The 18,477-nt window shown below is 40.5% G+C and overlaps 2 protein-coding genes across 2 annotated transcripts; both read right to left on the bottom strand.

Moving 5' to 3' along the window:
* Window positions 1–469: 469 nt before the first annotated feature.
* Window positions 470–6,347, bottom strand: LOC139459011 (uncharacterized). Its single transcript, XM_071240453.1, has 8 exons — window positions 6,296–6,347; window positions 5,443–5,676; window positions 4,405–4,638; window positions 3,673–3,906; window positions 2,196–2,429; window positions 1,875–1,954; window positions 1,246–1,342; window positions 470–735 (listed from the first exon to the last, which is right to left on the bottom strand). Exons 1-8 carry the CDS (start codon window positions 6,345–6,347, stop codon window positions 470–472), a joined length of 1,431 nt encoding a protein of 476 aa, XP_071096554.1.
* Window positions 6,348–12,679: 6,332 nt separating this feature from the next.
* On the bottom strand, window positions 12,680–18,077 carry LOC139459010 (uncharacterized). Its single transcript, XM_071240452.1, has 8 exons — window positions 18,026–18,077; window positions 17,246–17,479; window positions 16,397–16,630; window positions 15,663–15,896; window positions 14,289–14,522; window positions 14,029–14,108; window positions 13,452–13,548; window positions 12,680–12,945 (listed from the first exon to the last, which is right to left on the bottom strand). Exons 1-8 carry the CDS (start codon window positions 18,075–18,077, stop codon window positions 12,680–12,682), a joined length of 1,431 nt encoding a protein of 476 aa, XP_071096553.1.
* Between the last annotated feature and the right edge of the window lie 400 nt (window positions 18,078–18,477).

Genomic DNA, 18,477 nt, shown 5'->3' with positions numbered 1-18,477 from the left:
AATGAAAGTTCATCCCTTTTATCATTCAGTCTTGTTGAGAGTTTACGTCACACGCTAACAAAGCTTATGTGTGTTGTATTGGTATTATATCCTGCTCAAATGAAGTTAAAGAAAACACGATTAACTATGATGAAAGAATCGGGTGTTCTTTAACTTTCTTTTGAGGAACACATGTCAATTTCCTTTTTCACTAAAATATATCATAATACAACCAGTGTTCGACCATAACACAACACAATGATAATGATTATTCTTTATTTACGAGTACATTGGTATAATAGTAGGTGTTTTTAACACAACGATTGTATTTAGAGGTGCCATTGTACGATTGATTTGATTACTTTTCAAATCATCGTAGGTTGGACACTACTTTTGTAGACAGATGCATTTATTACAACCTATTGTAGACAAGATACCTTAATCATGACGACTGTAAACTAAGGTACCAATACGTGTATCATTAAAGAACCTAGGGCGCAGGTATGGGCAGGGTTGCCAGACAGATGAAGTTCTCCTTCCTGTAACACCGTTCTTCCTCCCACTCCCATTGGCCGGCGTCGTTCTTCTCCAGGACGGCACAGTTTTGTGGGTGCGTCTCAGAGGTAGAGTTGCTGCAAGTGCCCGTGCCGTTCACGAGTGGGGAGGTGAAGCCATTCAGGGGAACAATGTCGCCAAGCAGATATCGCCACTGGAACCCGTCCAAAAGATTGGTCACCCCAATCCAGTATTCTTGACCTGAGTGACAGAAAATATGAAGTGTGTAACTCTTAAGCCATTACATGGTGGACGGTAAACAATCCACTCGTAGCCAGACCAACGAGTGGTTGATGTTATCAGCAACATCTCGCACCGTCAGGGTACATTGAGAGGCAACAAGTTCTCCGAGACTGACCTCCAGATCCAATGAATCGTTGCTAATGTTTATTTCGTGAAGTCCTGCAGATGAGGGCAAGAGAAAAAAAGATGCAGTTAGATGATGCATAGCTTAGCCTAGACAGGGAGCTGATGTCTGGGCCTATGTCTCGTCCAGGTAAAGACGAGCCTAACCTGTACCATGTGTGAACTGCTGAAATTGAAATTGAAATTGATTTGATCTTAAACATAAACTTTTATCATAGACCCCGTTGACAAAAACGCTTTCTTGGGTGGAACTCATACTGTTATCTAACACTGCCACAGGTCCAAGTGGAAACCATTTGTTGATATAGAATGGCCACGAAACAGTATAAGCGAGCTATGAATTACCTTTTTTAGCATTTGCAGCGAGAACACCGTTGACAAAGTCGTTCTGAGCCTGGGTTCGGATCATGGCCAGATTGCTTCCGATGATGTCACAGTATTCCTGTAACAAGAATCTCTGTACTTCAGTATTCATTCAGACTTCAAACAAGCAAAGTATCATCCTAGTGTACTGAATACACTAAAGGTTATTGAGTGAATCTGGTTTAACACATAGTTTAACATTATCTCAGTTATTGAGAGAGAGTGAGTGATTGAGTGAGTGAGCGAGTGAGCGAGTGAGTGAGTGAGTGAGTGACTGAGTGACTGAGTGACTGATTGTGTGAGTTTGGTTCAGGTCGTGAGAGGCAAGCCAGGACAGACGCAGGGTTTAGTCGTTTACATATTTTGTACAACCCACGAGAAAGGTTCGGTATCTGAGATTTTAGTCCAAACTACAAAATGCTGGCTTGGCCATGGGACGCAACTTTCTTTGAATGAAGGTCCCTTACCCATTGGGCCAAACGTATCCCCGACCGCCTTAAGTGAGTGAGTGAGTGAGTGAGTGAGTTTGGTTTAAGGCCGCTTTTAACAGTTTTCCAGTTGTATCTCGGCGTGTCAGCTTAATGTGGGAGGAAAGCGGTGTCGTTGTTTACCTTCGCGTCGGCATAGCTTGCTTGGAATCCAGAGAAGTAGAAACAGTTCTCGTCCAGCTGGAAGTGGTTGCAAGGACATTCTGTGGAGGAGTGAGTGACATGGGTTTAACGCTGTCTTAACAAGTATTTCACTCAATGGATATACATGTACAACTTCTTTATAACAATGACTGCACTTAGTAGGTGCGTACACTTAAGTGCAACCAAGTCGGAACACACACCGGGAAAACCAGGGATTACAAGTAGATAAATGAAACTACCATGTGATGCTATTTTATCCTCATTTGTCTTACCATCCGATAAATACAGTCATACACTTACGTAGCTGGACGCCTTCTAGGACCACCTCTACTAACTGAAGGATATCAGAAGCGTCGACCTTGGAGCTCTTTTTAAGACGGATGTACCTTCCGATTGGCGACCCTGTGCAGTTGAAGGTCGTGGTCGACCCGGCGGCGGGGGCGGTGCTGCCGATTGTAGTGCACACTTGAGGCGTTCCTCCAAGAGTTGGGTTGTTGTCATATACCTCAATGATGATGTTTCGAAGACGCTCAGCTGTGAATTTTCGGATGATTTAGTGATAATGTCTTACTGAACAAAAACAACGAGGTAGTCTCAAATAGTCTGGGCCAGGGAAACAATCTACCAGTCAAATCAGTATAACACGGGGTCCTGGAGTCATATTGTGACTTGCGAAATCGGACAAACTTGTCATGATACGATAAATATTCAAATGAGGTTATCTAGCAGGAACTACTATTAAGTGCTATACACCGATATAATGGCCATAGTGTTACGATAGGAGTGTCATTATGTCTGTTTGATCACTTGGCACCATATGATCAATGGGGCGGTTCACTCAAGCATTGTGTTCATGGGTAGTTTACATCTCCCACCGTGATATTTTACACACTACATGTGTATCAACCCTGACCAAAAGTAATCAATTGTGTATGTTTGCATTTATTTGTGTCTGATTTCAAGCTCTTCCCAAATATATGCTTCTGGTTCTTCGACTGAGAATCGTTGAAGCCTATTCGTGAATATTTGCTTTACATTGATGAATATCTAACGGGGCCAACGCTACATCATAGGGTTACTTCAAATGAATGCCACAATTCGTCAAGTGAGTGAGTTAAGATTTAATGTCACATCGGCAATATTTCAGCCATATGGTGACTAAATCAAGTTATACAGTAATAATACATTCATATAGACATTAAAATATGTCGACAAAGGACAATAACAGCACTAAACTATCACAGATATAGATTTAAAACTAGCATGTTACCATAAAAATGTGACTATTCTGAACAATACATTACAAAAAATGAGCTAGAGATCACCAGCAACTAAAGTTAGGCCACCATACTAAGGACCATGGGGACTTCTGCTTCCTGCAATCCGTCAAGAATTGCATCCCTTCGGCGTGCCTCGATATACTGATCGTGACTTGGAATCACAAATTCGCCTTGTTTGTTATTTTTGGATCTATTCAAGTGGCAAAACCAAGCTAGATCTCTATCTGCTTTCCTCCTGCATTAAACTGAAGCGCCGTCTTAAACATACTTTTAAGGATACTTGTTTTCACGATCCGATAAATATTCAAATAAGGTCATCGAGCAGGAACTAATTTCAAGTTCTAGATATCGTAATGCCCAATAAGTGACGATAGGGTTTTCATGATGTGAGGACGAATCTGTAGACAATCAGATCATTTGACAGTATGTAATCTGTCTTTTAACAGAAATAGTGTTCAAATCGGTGATAAATACACCAACCATCTCACTCTACTTACAACAGCAGTCAGCCCTGTTGGTGATGGTGACGGAGCGGAGAAGGAAGTTGCTGCCCAAGTCGATGTCCATATAAGGCATAGTGTCTTCGACAGCTGTTCCAAACGTAGTGTTGTCAACGACGAAGTCGGTGCCAAATCCGCCGTCAACGGCAAGCTGTGGGCCGAAGTTCGTGGAGCCGAAGGTGAAGACTGAGGAGGAAGAGACCTGTGACCCGACGACGGGGATCACAGCACCTGGGGACAAACAATCACAGCTGTAGGTAAATCTCATCTCAAAACATATAAACCTATAGTTTCCTCTTATCCTCCAAACACAGCGCTTGGATGGCCCCAATGGTCCAAACTCCGAGTTCGCCGTCGAGAGTTGCGACCCTTTGCTGATCCTCGGAACGTTCGCTCGAACCCAAGGCCATGTTTGTTTGTTGTTTAATGTAACACTCAGCAATATCAAAGTTATATGACGGTGGTCTATAAATGACTGGGTCTGGACCAGACAATCCAGTGATTGACATCATAAACATCGATCTGGAAACTTGAAGTCACTGAGCCATTCGTGTTGTCAAGTGTATATATAATCGCATGGCGCTTGCTTCCCAAAGAACACACGAGAACTTATTAAACATTCATTAGAAGCATTCACAGTTAAACAGAATGGAAAATATCATATATAAAGTAGGTAAATGAAACTATCATCATATATATATATATATAATTATACAGTTATATACTTACTTAGCGGAACGCCATCAAGGACCACCTCTACAAACTGAAGGATGTCATTTGCGTCGACCAAGCTGAACTTGTTAAAACGGATGTACCTTCCGAATGCTATGGCCGAACAGGTGAACGTGGTGTTGGAACTGGCGGCGGGGGCGGTGCTGCCGATTGTGGTGCAGACTTGAGGTGTTCCTCCGAGTGTTGGATCGTTATTGTACACCTCGACTCTGATGTTTCGAAGACGCTCGTCTGCCAAGGTATAGAGATATACACATGTACAACATAACCCCTTCAGTCGATTATTAACTTTCAGACTTAAGTGCAAATTTGGGATGTCGATAATGACCTTTGTTCCTAATATAAGATTCTTCAGACCTGATAAAACGCTCGGCTGCCAAAATGGAAAGAGTGGGTGATGATGATAATATCTTGCCGTCGGGGCATGATAACATACCATCTGCCAGGTTACACAGTTTAACACAGGGTCCTGTGGACATACTGTCACTTGGGAACTATAACGATGATGACTGATATCAAGTTTAGCAGGAATGTGTTGTAATTCAATGTCTACGCTCTCCATAGAATGTTTTTGACGATATATACGCCATATATGATTTCGATTCTGTACATGTTTTTGATGTAAAAGATATTTACAGCTATGATGAACCACGATAATCAACTCAAGTCTACCTCGCTGTGTCAGAGCAAAGATAACTTCGCATACCAAGGTAAGGTAATATGTGATAAATATAAAAACATATAGTAATGTTCAGTCTACAACTAAGTTTTCATATATTTCATAGTGTTATTGATGTGAAAAAGAAATCCGATCAACTTGTTTTCACAATCCGATAAACATTCAAAAAAGGTCATCGAGCAGGAACTAATTTCAAGCTCTATATATCGTAATGCCCAATAAGTGACGATAGGGGTTTCATGATGTGAAGACGAACCTGTAGACAATCAGATCATTTGACAGTATGAAATCTGTCTTTTAACAGAAATAGTGTTCAAATCGGTGATAAATACACCTAACCATCTCACTCTACTTACCACAGCAGTCACCCCTGTTGGTGATGGTTACGGAGACGAGGAGGAAGTTACTGCCCAGATCAATGTCCATGTAGGGCGTCATGTCTCCAACAGCCGTTGCAAACGTAGTGTTGTCAGCGATGAAGTCGGTGCCAAATCCGCCGTCCACGGCAAGCTGTGGACCGAAGTTCGTGGAGCCGAAGATGAAGACTGAGGAGGAAGAGACCTGTGACCCAAGGACAGGGATCACAGCACCTGGGGACAAACAATCACAGCTGTAGGTGAATTACATCCCAAAGCTAAGAAATTATTGTTTCCTCTATACCATCAAACACAGAGCAAGGGTGGCCTCATTAGCGACAATGTTGCAAAACCCTGCATTATCTGCGACCCTGGATTCTGGGGAAACGTATACAGTGTTCTTATACCATGCTTGTGGTATCTTAGTCATACCTTAAAATTATATATGTAGATCCGAAAAATAACTTGAGATCCGAAACACAACTATGATACCCATATCAAATACAGCGTGTTTAGTTACCATCAAACCATCAAACAAGACTTGTGCCCGACAGTTTACACACTCCAGCTACACAGTAAAACTGATACATACGTATGTATATGCATGGTTATATGACTGTTGGCGACAATATACTTCTAAAGTCACCTTTCATACATGATCATGAAACATAAACATTGTGTATTATATATGTCCGAGCAAAGCAACTTTTAGCATCATCTGTCTCTACCTGTATATAATATATGTATAGCTGGGATACACAATTATGCCTTAACCTGCAATATCATGTCTACACCGAACCTTTCCTAGTCAGAGTTGGAACATTATGGTCGAAAATTCGGTTGAAATACTTACCATGTGTCTCAGCAACCCCCAACACAACCACGAACAGAGAGATGAGCAGCATTGTAGACAATCGGGATGATTTGTCAGATAGGGTTGGTGTCTCTATATTTATACTAAATATTGTAATCTTCTCTTTGGGGCAGAATTAACCACAGTGGGGCATGTGTAATTTCTATTTACCTAACAGTTTGATATGCTTTACAGTGCAGAGATTAAGCTATTAACTACGTTTAATAAAGTTTAATTAAACAGGTGTTCATTCTGATTAGTTTCGGTCACATGACATATGTGATGCAATTTGATAATAAAGTTCACATTGTTCGATTGATGCTGAACGGACTTTCGATACAAAGTACTATATGGCTGTATACCCATCCTACATTACAGAAGAACAGTGCTGAGAGCAGCGATAAGCAACAAACAAATAAATATCCCTTAGAAGAGACAGGCACTCGGGTGGCTTGGTGTCATGAGAATATCTGATTTTACTTTCTCCATTGCAGACAATATGCACTAAAATTTAAACCATTACATGGATCAAAGGACGTAAATATATATGCGCTAACATTGCTTTGAGGAAGGATACTCGGGGTATTTATCATAAGCGAATGAATATTTCTTGAATGTTTGTTTAATTGTTTTATAAGCCGTATTTGTGAAGAAGAATAGAACACTATTTTTTCTACAGAAAAATGGTATTAGGATATTTTTTTTGGAGATTCTTCACATCCTCACGATAGAGTCGTAATCTTACAATGGACATGTCTTACTAAAATGTAAAGTGTTGTTTCGCTTTAATTACCTATATTCTTTCAAATTAAAAATAAATTATATGTTCAGAAAAATTTAAATAACATTACAAAAATGTCTCAAAACATCAACCTATCTGTACACCTGCTAATTAATCATAGAGGGATGTTTTATAATTATGTCCTTTGTACATATTTATTTACCTGGCACGGAATTTTCAGCCATTGTGTACTTCAACATAAGTATGAAACACAGTGTAATTTATAAAAAAAATAATTACATCTTCTAGACAATTTTGACACCGCGCGGCCCCTTTTGAACCGGAAATTCAGACGTTTGATGATATAACTTCACTCATTATGGCGCCGATGAGATTAACATCTTATTTGGCAACATTATCCAAATATCCTTATCTTTTTAATCAATTCAAACACTGTGGGACCACGCTGTTTTACACAAGCATTCTAAATGCAAACTCGTCATAGGATTATATCAATCTTGTTTTATTTTACGGTTCACGAACTTAGAAATATGTTCAATGTGGGAGTATTATTGTGAGCTCTGTTCACTTATTGCCTTGTAAGATGTTGCACACATTAAGTAATGTAGTCACTCGATTTAGTGGAAACAGCTGCAGGGTGTTTGATTATTCTTGTTGTGTCTATTGCCTAAAGCCACACTCATCAGTGATGGCAGCCTGTAAATAATCGAATCTAGACCATACATTCCATTGAATGGTATTTTGAGCAACGATCCACGCCGTCGCAGCACGACAAAGACACGACACTGACCAAGTCACTGAGTCTGACCACCCGATCTTTTTAGCTGCTATAGGTTGCTATAGGGTTTATGATGATGTTAAATTTTTAGCCAGTGGCCCAAGGGACCAATTCAATCCGGAACTCCAACGGATATTTAAACCGTAACATGTGTATACATGTATGTTTACTTCTGCTAGAGAAGGCTATTAACTCATTATGAAGTTTTTGTAGTGGTCAGAGACTATATACAATGTATTTGGCCAATTAATATTTCATATCAGTTTCATTTTGCTAATTCTATTTACTTGAAAATAAATATCAGTTTAAATTAGTTATTTATTTGTGGCAATCTTTTCCGCCCGATCCTTTCACAAAAGAAAAAAAAAGTGTCAACCTGGCAAAGGATTAATATGTGATACAAAGCTTCCCACAAAGGAAGTGGAACAGTGTCATCCCATCTCCAGTCTCGTTCCCATGGCATCATTTGTTTCAACCATAGGTGTGGTGGTTTGGTGGTGGTTTGTTGATTAACGCCGCACTCAGCAATATTCCAGCTATATGACGTCGGTCTGTAAATAATCGAGTCTGGACCAGACAATCCAGTGATTGATATCATGAGCATCGATCCACTCAATTGGGATCGATGACATGCATCAACCAAGTAAGCGAGCCTGACCACCCGATCCCGTTAGTCGCCTTTTACGACAAGCATAGTCGCCTTTTACAGCAAGCATGGTGAAGACCTATTCTACCCCGGATCTTCACAGGTCTCATTGGTATGATTAACTCGACAGGTATGGGTTTCGAATGTGTGTTTGTTGCTTAACACAGCAGTCAGCACTATTCCATTGTTGTTGTTTTTTTAACGCCGCACTCAGCAATAGTCCAGCTAAATTTATGACGGCGGTTTGTGAATAAAAGAGTCTAGACCAGACAATCCAGTGATTGAATCATGGGCATCGATCCACGCAACTGGGATATAATGACATGCCTCAACTAAGTTAATTTGCTATCACTTTGCTCTCCTATCTCTACAATTAACTTAGGGTTCAACAATTTAATTGACCTCTTCTCCAGTGACAAAATGTCGCTTTCCTATCAAAATCGAGTTGTGCCAATGAGAACTGACTTCAACTTAATCATATTCCACCCTTTAAGGGACAGGCACGGCCAGTTGTCCGTGAGTCCGAAGCTAGTGAAAATGTAGTCTGGCTTTTTGTTTTTTCGCCAAATCTAGTGAGTTTAAATAACCACTTGTCCAAAATGAGTTACCGATAAGTTGGATATGACCACTGGTGTGTCTCTACCCCAGCCTTTTATGTGCAAAACCTCCCACAAAAAGTTGTTAAATCTGTTTAATCTGTCATATAAAAAACATCCCCTTTTAATTCCCCTTGAGTAGTATATATCCTATTTATTGATATGATCGGGGCCATGGTTGATCCAGTGTCATATTCCAAGCTATGAATTGGTGTTTATGTCACTCACTGGATTGTCTTGTCCGAACTCAAGTTATAGGTGGCATATTATTGAGGGCTGCGTTAAACAACAAACGACCAAGCAACCCTGATCGTCTTATAGTTTGGAGGGTCCTCAGTTCATTATGGATGTGCTATTGCAGCTCTCCTGTTGTTTTCAAAGCAGCCCTAAAGCCCGAATCAGGCAAAGATTAGGATAGGTTGATATTACTGAGGATGTTTCGGAATGGCCATTATTTCGGTAGTCAAGAGAGGCTTACACCTCCGTCTTAACAAGTCTTGGGTAGAACATGCTAACCCATTTCGCAAATGCCTGGCGTCATCACTGATTTTCAGCGATGCAGTCAAATATTTTCAACACTATTTTGCCTTTCTCTTCGTATGACTGGTTATTGTCTGGCAATGACGTTTTATACCTAAATGCAGGTTCCCTAAGGTTCAGTTACAACAAACTAATAATGTTTTATCCCCGCCACGAAGAACAATATATGTGTCATTTGTATGCATGCCCGCTTTACAATGGGGACATTTTTCTTATCGACTATTGAAGTTGGACAAATGAAATTTAACACACTCACCTTACTTGTCATGATCTTAAAAGAGTTTGGTAAATGGTATTATTGCCCTTGCTTCGTGCCTTAAAATTAGTGCATGCTGTGTGAAATGGTAACAGGTTTTCTCAGAAACTACAACAGTTACATGAATGAAAGTGTACATGCTTATCTAAAAGATTCTTTTCAAGACTTGTCAAAACTGGTACCGTAATGTTTTTACAGAGTTATTGCCCTTGTACAGTGATTTTCAGATCAGTGAAGATCCGAGGTAGAAGAGGCCTTGCCCTAAAAGGCGACAATGCTTGTCGGAAGAGGGGACTAACCGGATCGGATGGTCAGGCTCGCTTACTTGGTTGATGCTTGTCATCGTATCCCGATTGCGTGGATCGATGCTTATGATGTCAATCACTATATTGTTTGGTCCAGACACTATTATTTACAGACTGCCGTCACATAACTGGATAATTACTGAGTGCGGCGTTAAACAACAAACACACAAACTAAAACTACTGATAGGTGGTAAGCAAGGTCTTTCTTAACACGTTGGTATTGACAGATTAGCTGTTTTTATCTATACCGTCTTGAATATTAATATCAAAGTCACAAAAAACTTTCCATATTCATTATGATAATTCTAACATGCATATTGAAATTACTCGATTTTGACTGGTCAATCAGAGGCTATTAAATTACAAGAAACCCCCTCTGATTGAAACAGCTGGTTTGACTGCCGCATAACTGCAGAAGCTAATATTCATAGAATAGTCCTTTTTTTAAATCATTGTCGGTAGGCATATTTAAATAATTATTTTATAAATTGCAAAGTTGAGGTAATAACAATATTCAAAGGATGTTTGGCAATACATTTCGTGCAGAAAACACGATAGAAATCTTCAAAGAGAATATATTTTAAGTTTTTGGGACAACAGAGAACTTGGAATTTGGCAATTCTCTATATACAACTGTCACATCATATCGTTTGCGTCACAATGAGCGACATGACGTCGTGATGGTGACGTGCAGTGTAGAACGGAAACTTTGGAAAGCTTTTTTAATTTTCTTTAGGCGTGCCCACCTCATGTTAGTTGACCAAGTTGCCGTGCTTATGCGCTTTCACTGCCTAGCATATGTTCGAGTGACTTATTCGGAGTGAATAAACTGCTTGAGAATAAACAGCGCTATATTTTGTTTATAGGTGGTTTTCTGTGTTAAATCTACAGGTAACCTAGCTCTTCATCGAAAACGTAGTATGTTTATCTCCTTTACATATGCGACAAAACGCTTTCCATATTCATAAGAAATCTCAGCCAAAAGCAGACTCGAATGTGCGATTCCGAATATATCAAAAGCATGAGTTATGAATCATTATTAATTAGTGATGACACAAGGTGTTAGCGAAAAGATAAGGTATCCTGCTCCACCCATCACAAACACATACAAAGGCAAGTCAATTGTTCAGCTAAAACTTCGGGAACATATGGTTCAATTCAGAATAGAGAAACTGCTTCTTATTTGCAACTGATATATCAGTTTAGGGAATGTCCTCCATGTGTAAACCATTTTCAATGTTGTAATATTGATGAAACAAGTAAAGGAAGGAGAGTCGTATGTCGCTCTTTGAAATCTTCTTAGAGTGTACCTCAAAAGTAAAATGTAGACGCCAAAGGCACAAAAGGAAATTTGACTTTGCGTATGTACGCAATGTGTCAGAATGAGTGAATGAGTGAGTGTTTGTGTTTGTGCGCGTGTGTGTGTGTGTGTGTGTGTGTGTGTGTGTGTGTGTGTGTGTGTGTGAATCCGGATCATTGACGATTATATAATGCCAGCCCACTGAAATATCATGCCGCAATTTAACATGAATACCCGAGTAGCCAAACAGTCCTTGGTTTCGCCCGTTAATGACTAGCGCCAGGGAAGGTAACAACACATACTTATCTGAACAGTACATATCTTTTGGTATGATGCGGCCTGGGATCGGGATCGACCTCCCGACACAGAAACACTCCAGTCTCGACCAAATGCTAAATAGATTTTACGATTCAGATTGTATCATCAGCATGTTTATGTTGATGAATCACTATCAATGAGTGACGACATTAGGTGTTTGCGAAAAAGTGAGCGTTTACTGCTCCATCAATCACAACACACGCAAAGGCAAGTCAACTGGTTCTAAAAACACGGAAACATATGACACAAGTCACAATAGGAAACCGGACATATTTTTGTCACTGATACATCAAATATGGAAATATCCTCCACATTTCTTCCATAAACCATTTTGAAAGCGTTGCTTAAGATTTGAATGTTGTAATCTTGATCAAACAACTAAAGTGAAATGTAGACACCAAACGCTGGAGCTGCTGGAATATTGCTCGGCACAAAATGAAAGTTCATCCCTTTCATTATTCAGTCTTGTTGAGAGTTTACGTCACACGCTAACAAAGCTTATGTGTGTTGTATTGGTATTATATCCTTCTCAAAAGAAGTTAAAGAAAACACGATTAACTATGATGAAAGAATCGGGTGTTCTTTAACTTTCTTTTGAGTAACACATGTCAATTTCCTTTTTCACTAAAATATATCATAATACAACCAGTGTTCGACCATAACACAACACAATGATATTGGTAATTCTTTATTTACGAGTACATTGGTATAATAGTAGGTGTGTTTAACACAACGATTGTATTTAGAGGTGCCATTGTACGATTGATTTGATTACTTTTCAAATCATCGTAGGTTGGATACTACTTTTGTAGACAGATGCATTTATTACAACCTATTTTAGACAAGATACCTTAATCATGACGACTGTAAACTAAGGTACCAATACGTGTATCATTAAAGAACCTAGGGCGCAGGTATGGGCAGGGTTGCCAGACAGATGAAGTTCTCTTTCCTGTAACACCGTTCTTCCTCCCACTCCCATTGGCCGGCGTCGTTCTTCTCCAGGACGGCACAGTTGTGTGGGTGCGTCTCAGAGGTAGAGTTGCTGCAAGTGCCCGTGCCGTTCACGAGTGGGGAGGTGAAGCCATTCAGGGGAACAATGTCGCCAAGCAGATATCGCCACTGGAACCGGTCCAAAAGATTGGTCACCCCAATCCAGTATTCTTGACCTGAGTGACAGAAAATATGAAGTGTGTAACTCTTAAGCCATTACATGGTGGGCGGTAAATAAAAATCCACTCGTAGCCAGACCAACGAGTGGTTGATGTTATCAGCAACATCTCGCACCGTCAGGGTACATTGACAAGCAACAAATTCTCCGAGACTGACCTCCAGATCCAATTTATCGTCACTAATGCTTATTTCGCAAAGTCCTGCAGATGAGGGCAAGAGAAAAAAAATGCAGTTAGATGATGCATAGCTTAGCCTAGACAGGGAGCTGATGTTTGGGCCTATGTCTCGTCCAGGTAAAGACAAGCCTTACCTGTACCATGTGTGAACTGCTGAAATTGAAATTGAAATTGATTTGATCTTAAACATAAACTTTTATCATAGACCCCGTTGACAAAAACGCTTTCTTGGGTGGAACTCATACTGTTATCTAACACTGCCACAGGTCCAAGTGGAAACCTTTGTTGATATAGAATGGCCACGAAACAGATGAGCTATGAATTACCTTTTTTAGCATTTGCAGCGAGAACACCGTTGACAAAGTCGCTCTGAGCCTGGGTTCGGATCATGGCCAGATTGCTTCCGATGATGTCACAGTATTCCTGTAACAAGAATCTCTGTACTTCAGTATTCATTCAGACTTCAAACACGCAAAGTATCATCCTAGAGTACTGAATACACTAAAGGTTATTGAGTGAATCTGGTTTAATGCATAGTTTAACATTATTTCAGTTATTGAGTGAGTGAGTGAGTGAGTGAGTGAGTGAGTGAGTGATTGTGTGAGTTTGGTTCAGGTCGTGAGAGGCAAGCCAGGACAGACGCAGGGTTTAGTCGTTTACATATTTTGTTCAACCCACGAGAAAGGTTCGGTATCTGAGATTTCAGTCCAAACTACATAATGCTGGCTTGGCCATGGGATGCAGCTTTCTTTGAATGAAGGTCCCTTACCCATTGGGCCAAACGTATCCTCCGACCACCCTTAAGTGAGTGAGTGAGTTTGGTTTAAGGCCGCATTTAACAGTATTCCAGTTATATCTCTGCGTGTCAGCTTAATGTGGGAGGAAAGCGGTGTCGTTGTTTACCTTCGCGTCGGCATAGCTTGCTTGGAATCCAGAGAAGTAGAAACAGTTCTCGTCCAGCTGGAAGTGGTTGCAAGGACATTCTGTGGAGGAGTGAGTGAGATGGGTTTAACGCTGTCTTAACAAGTATTTCACTTTGGTGCAACCAAGTCGGATCACACACCGGGAAAACCAGGGATTACAAGTAGATAAATGAAACAACCATGTCATGCTTTTTTATCCTCATTTGTCTTACCATCCGATAAATACAGTCATATACTTACGTAGCTGGACGCCTTCTAGGACCACCTCTACTAACTGAAGGATATCAGAAGCGTCGACCTTGGAGCTCTTTTTAAGACGGATGTACCTTCCGATTGGCGTCCCTGTGCAGTTGAAGGTCGTGGTCGACCCGGCGGCGGGGGCGGTGCTGCCGATTGTGGTGCACACTTGAGGCGTTCCTCCAAGAGTTGGGTTGTTGTCATATACCTCAATGATGATGTTTCGAAGACGCTCGGCTGTGAATTTTCAGATGATTTAGTGATAACGTCTTACTGAACAAAAACAACGAGGTAGTCTCAAATAGTCTGGGCCAGGGAAACAATCTACCAGTAAATTCAGTATAACACGGGGTCCTGGAGTCATATTGTGACTTGCGAAATCGGACAAAATTGTCATGATATAATAGATATTCAAATGAGGTTATCTAGCAGGAACTACTATTAAGTACTATACACCGATATAATTGCCATTTAGTTACAATAGGCGTGTCATTATGTCTGTTTGATCACTTGGAACCATATGATCAATGGGGCGGTTCGCTCAAGCATTGTATTCATGCGCAGTTTACATCTCCCACTGTGATATTTTACACACTACATGGGTATCAACCCTGACCCAAAGTAATCAATTGTGTATGTTTGCATTTATTTATGTCTGATTTCAAGCTCTTCCCAAATATATGCTTCTGGTTCTTCGACTGAGAATCGTTGAAGCCTATTGGTGAATATTTGCTTTACATTGATGAATATCTAACAGGGCCAACGTTACATTATAGGGTTACTTCAAATGAATGCCACAATTCGTCAAGTGAGTGAGTTAAGATTTAAAGTCACATCGGCAATATTTCAGCCATATGGTGACTAAATCAAGTTATACAGTAATAATACATTCATATAGACATTAAAATATGTCGACAAAGGACAATAACAGCACTAAACTATCACAGATATAGATTTAAAACTAGCATGTTAACATAAAAATGTGACTATTCAGAACAATACATTATTAAAATGAGCTAGAGATCACCAGCAACTAAAGTTAGGCCAACATACTAGGGACCAAGGGGACTTCTGCTTCCTGCAATCCGTCAAGAATTGCATCCCTTCGGCGTGCCTCGATATACTGATCGTGACTTGAAATCACAGATTCGCCTTGTTTGTTATTTTTGGAATCCGATAAATATTCAAATAAGGTCATCGAGCAGGAACTAATTTCAAGTTCTAGATATCGTAATGCCCAATAAGTGACGATACGGTTTTCATGATGTGAGGACGAATCTGTAGACAATCAGATCATTTGACAGTATGTAATCTGTCTTTTAACAGAAATAGTGTTCAAATCGGTGATAAATACACCAACCATCTCACTCTACTTACAACAGCAGTCAGCCCTGTTGGTGATGGTGACGGAGCGGAGAAGGAAGTTGCTGCCCAAGTCGATGTCCATATAAGGCATAGTGTCTTCGACAGCTGTCCCAAACGTAGTGTTGTCAACGACGAAGTCGGTGCCAAATCCGCCGTCAACGGCAAGCTGTGGGCCGAAGTTCGTGGAGCCGAAGGTGAAGACTGAGGAGGAAGAGACCTGTGACCCGACGACGGGGATCACAGCACCTGGGGACAAACAATCACAGCTGTAGGTAAATCTCATCTCAAAACAAATAAACCTATAGTTTTCTCTTATCCTCCAAACACAGTGCTTGGATGGCCCCAATGGTCCAAACTCCGAGTTCGCCGTCGAGAGTTGCGACCCTTTGCTGATCCTCTGAACGTTCGCTCGAACCCAAGGCCATGTTTGTTTGTTGTTTAATGTAACACTCAGCAATATCAAAGTTATATGACGGTGGTCTATAAATGACTGGGTCTGGACCAGACAATCCAGTGATTGACATCATAAACATCGATCTGGAAACTGGAAGTCACTGAGCCATTCGTGTCGTCAAGTGTATTTATAATCGCATGGCGCTTGCTTCCCCAAGAACACACGAGAACTTATTATACATTCATTAGAAGCATTCACAGTTAAACAGAATGGAAAATATCATATATAAAGTAGGTAAATGAAACTATCATCATATATATATATATATATAATTATACAGTTATATACTTACTTAGCGGAACGCCATCAAGGACCACCTCTACAAACTGAAGGATGTCATTTGCGTCGACCAAGCTGAACTTGTTAAAACGGATGTACCTTCCGAATGCTATGGCCGAACAGGTGAACGTGGTGTTGGAACTGGCGGCGGGGGCGGTGCTGCCGATTGTGGTGCAGACTTGAGGTGTTCCTCCGAGTGTTGGATCGTTATTGTACACCTCGACTCTGATGTTTCGAAGACGCTCAGCTGCCAAGGTATAGAGATATACACATGTACAACATAACCCCTTCAGTCGATTATTAACTTTCAGACTTAAGTGCAAATTTGGGATGTCGATAATGACCTTTGTTCCTAATATAAGATTCTTCAGACCTGATAAAACGCTCGGCTGCCAAAATGGAAAGAGTGGGTGATGATGATAATATCTTGCCGTCGGGGCATGATAACATACCATCTGCCAGGTTACACAGTTTAACACAGGGTCCTGTGGACATACTGTCACTTGGAAACTATAACGATGATGACTGATATCAAGTTTAGCAGGAATGTGTTGTAATTCAATGTCTACGCTCTCCATAGAATGTTTTTGACGATATATACGCCATATATGATTTCGATTCTGTACATGTTTTTGATGTAAAAGATATTTACAGCTATGAGAGACCACGATAATCAATTCAAGTCTACCTCGCTGTGTCAGAGCAAAGATAACTTCGCGTACCAAGGTAAGGTAATATGTGATAAATATAAAAACATATAGTAATGTTCAGTAATGATCATTTGACAGTATGTAATCTGTCTTTTAACAGAAATAGTGTTCAAATCGGTGATAAATACACCTAACCATCTCACTCTACTTACCACAGCAGTCACCCCTGTTGGTGATGGTGACGGAGACGAGGAGGAAGTTGCTGCCCAGATCAATGTCCATGTAGGGCGTCATGTCTCCAACAGCCGTTGCAAACGTAGTGTTGTCAGCGATGAAGTCGGTGCCAAATCCGCCGTCAACGGCAAGCTGTGGACCGAAGTTCGTGGAGCCGAATATGAAGACTGAGGAGGAAGAGACCTGTGACCCAAGGACAGGGATCACAGCACCTGGGGACAAACAATCACAGCTATATTGTTTCCTCTATACCATCAAACACAGAGCAATGGTGGCCTCATTAGCGACAATGTTGCAAAACCCTGCATTATCTGTGACCCTGGATTCTGGGGAAACGTATACAGTGTTCTTATACCATGCTTGTGGTATCTTAGTCATACCTTAAAATTATATATGTAGATCCGAAAAATAACTTGAGATCCGAAACACAACTATGATACCCATATCAAATACAGCGTGTTTAGTTACCATCAAACCATCAAACAAGTCTTGTGCCCGACAGTTTACACACTCCAGCTACACAGTAAAACTGATTCATACGTATGTATATGCATGGTTATATGACTGTTGGCGACAATATACTTCTAAAGTCACCTTTCATAGCAAGCAACTTTTAGCATCATCCGTCTTTACCTGTATATAATATATGTATAGCTGGGATACACAATTATGCCTTAACCTGCAATATCATGTCTACACCGAACCTTTCCTAGTCAGAGTTGGAACATTATGGTCGAAAATTCGGTTGAAATACTTACCATGAGTCTCAGCAACCCCCAACACAACCACGAACAGAGAGATGAGCAGCATTGTAGACAATCGGGATGATTTGTCAGATAGGGTTGGTGTCTCTATATTTATACTAAATATTGGAATCTTCTCTATGGGGCAGAATTAACCACAGTGGGGCATGTGTAATTTCTATTTACCTAACAGTTTGATATGCTTTACGGTGCAGAGATTAAGCTATTAACTACGTTTAATAAAGTTTAATTAAACAGGTGTTCATTCTGATTAGTTTCGGTCACATGACATATGTGATGCAATTTGATAATAAAGTTCACATTGTTCGATTGATGCTGAACGGACTTTCGATACAAAGTACTATATGGCTGTATACCCATCCTACATTACAGAAGAACAGTGTTGAGAGCAGCGATAAGCAACAAACAAATAAATATCCCTTAGAAGAGACAGGCACTCGGGTGGC

This window comes from Haliotis cracherodii, unplaced genomic scaffold, assembly GCF_022045235.1.
Source record: "Haliotis cracherodii isolate W230 unplaced genomic scaffold, xgHalCrac1.p SCAF_13, whole genome shotgun sequence".
Taxonomy (NCBI): domain Eukaryota; kingdom Metazoa; phylum Mollusca; class Gastropoda; order Lepetellida; family Haliotidae; genus Haliotis; species Haliotis cracherodii.
The sequence above is the reverse complement of the archived record's forward strand: the minus strand, read 5'-3'. Positions and strand labels throughout refer to the sequence as shown.

Bases quoted from the DNA above. Each gene is read 5' to 3' on its own strand.
- LOC139459011 (XM_071240453.1), bottom strand. From the start codon at position 6,347: ATGCTGCTCATCTCTCTGTTCGTGGTTGTGTTGGGGGTTGCTGAGACA. The intron at 5,677-6,295 runs GTAAGTATTTCA...GTTTGTCCCCAG, and splicing joins GGGGGTTGCTGAGACACATG to GTGCTGTGATCCCTGTCCTT. The intron at 1,343-1,874 runs GTAAACAACGAC...TTCTTGTTACAG, and splicing joins CAAGCTATGCCGACGCGAAG to GAATACTGTGACATCATCGG.
- LOC139459010 (XM_071240452.1), bottom strand. From the start codon at position 18,077: ATGCTGCTCATCTCTCTGTTCGTGGTTGTGTTGGGGGTTGCTGAGACT. The intron at 16,631-17,245 runs GTAAGTAGAGTG...ATACCTTGGCAG, and splicing joins CAACAGGGGTGACTGCTGTG to CTGAGCGTCTTCGAAACATC. The intron at 12,946-13,451 runs GTAATTCATAGC...TCTGTCACTCAG, and splicing joins CGCTGCAAATGCTAAAAAAG to GTCAAGAATACTGGATTGGG.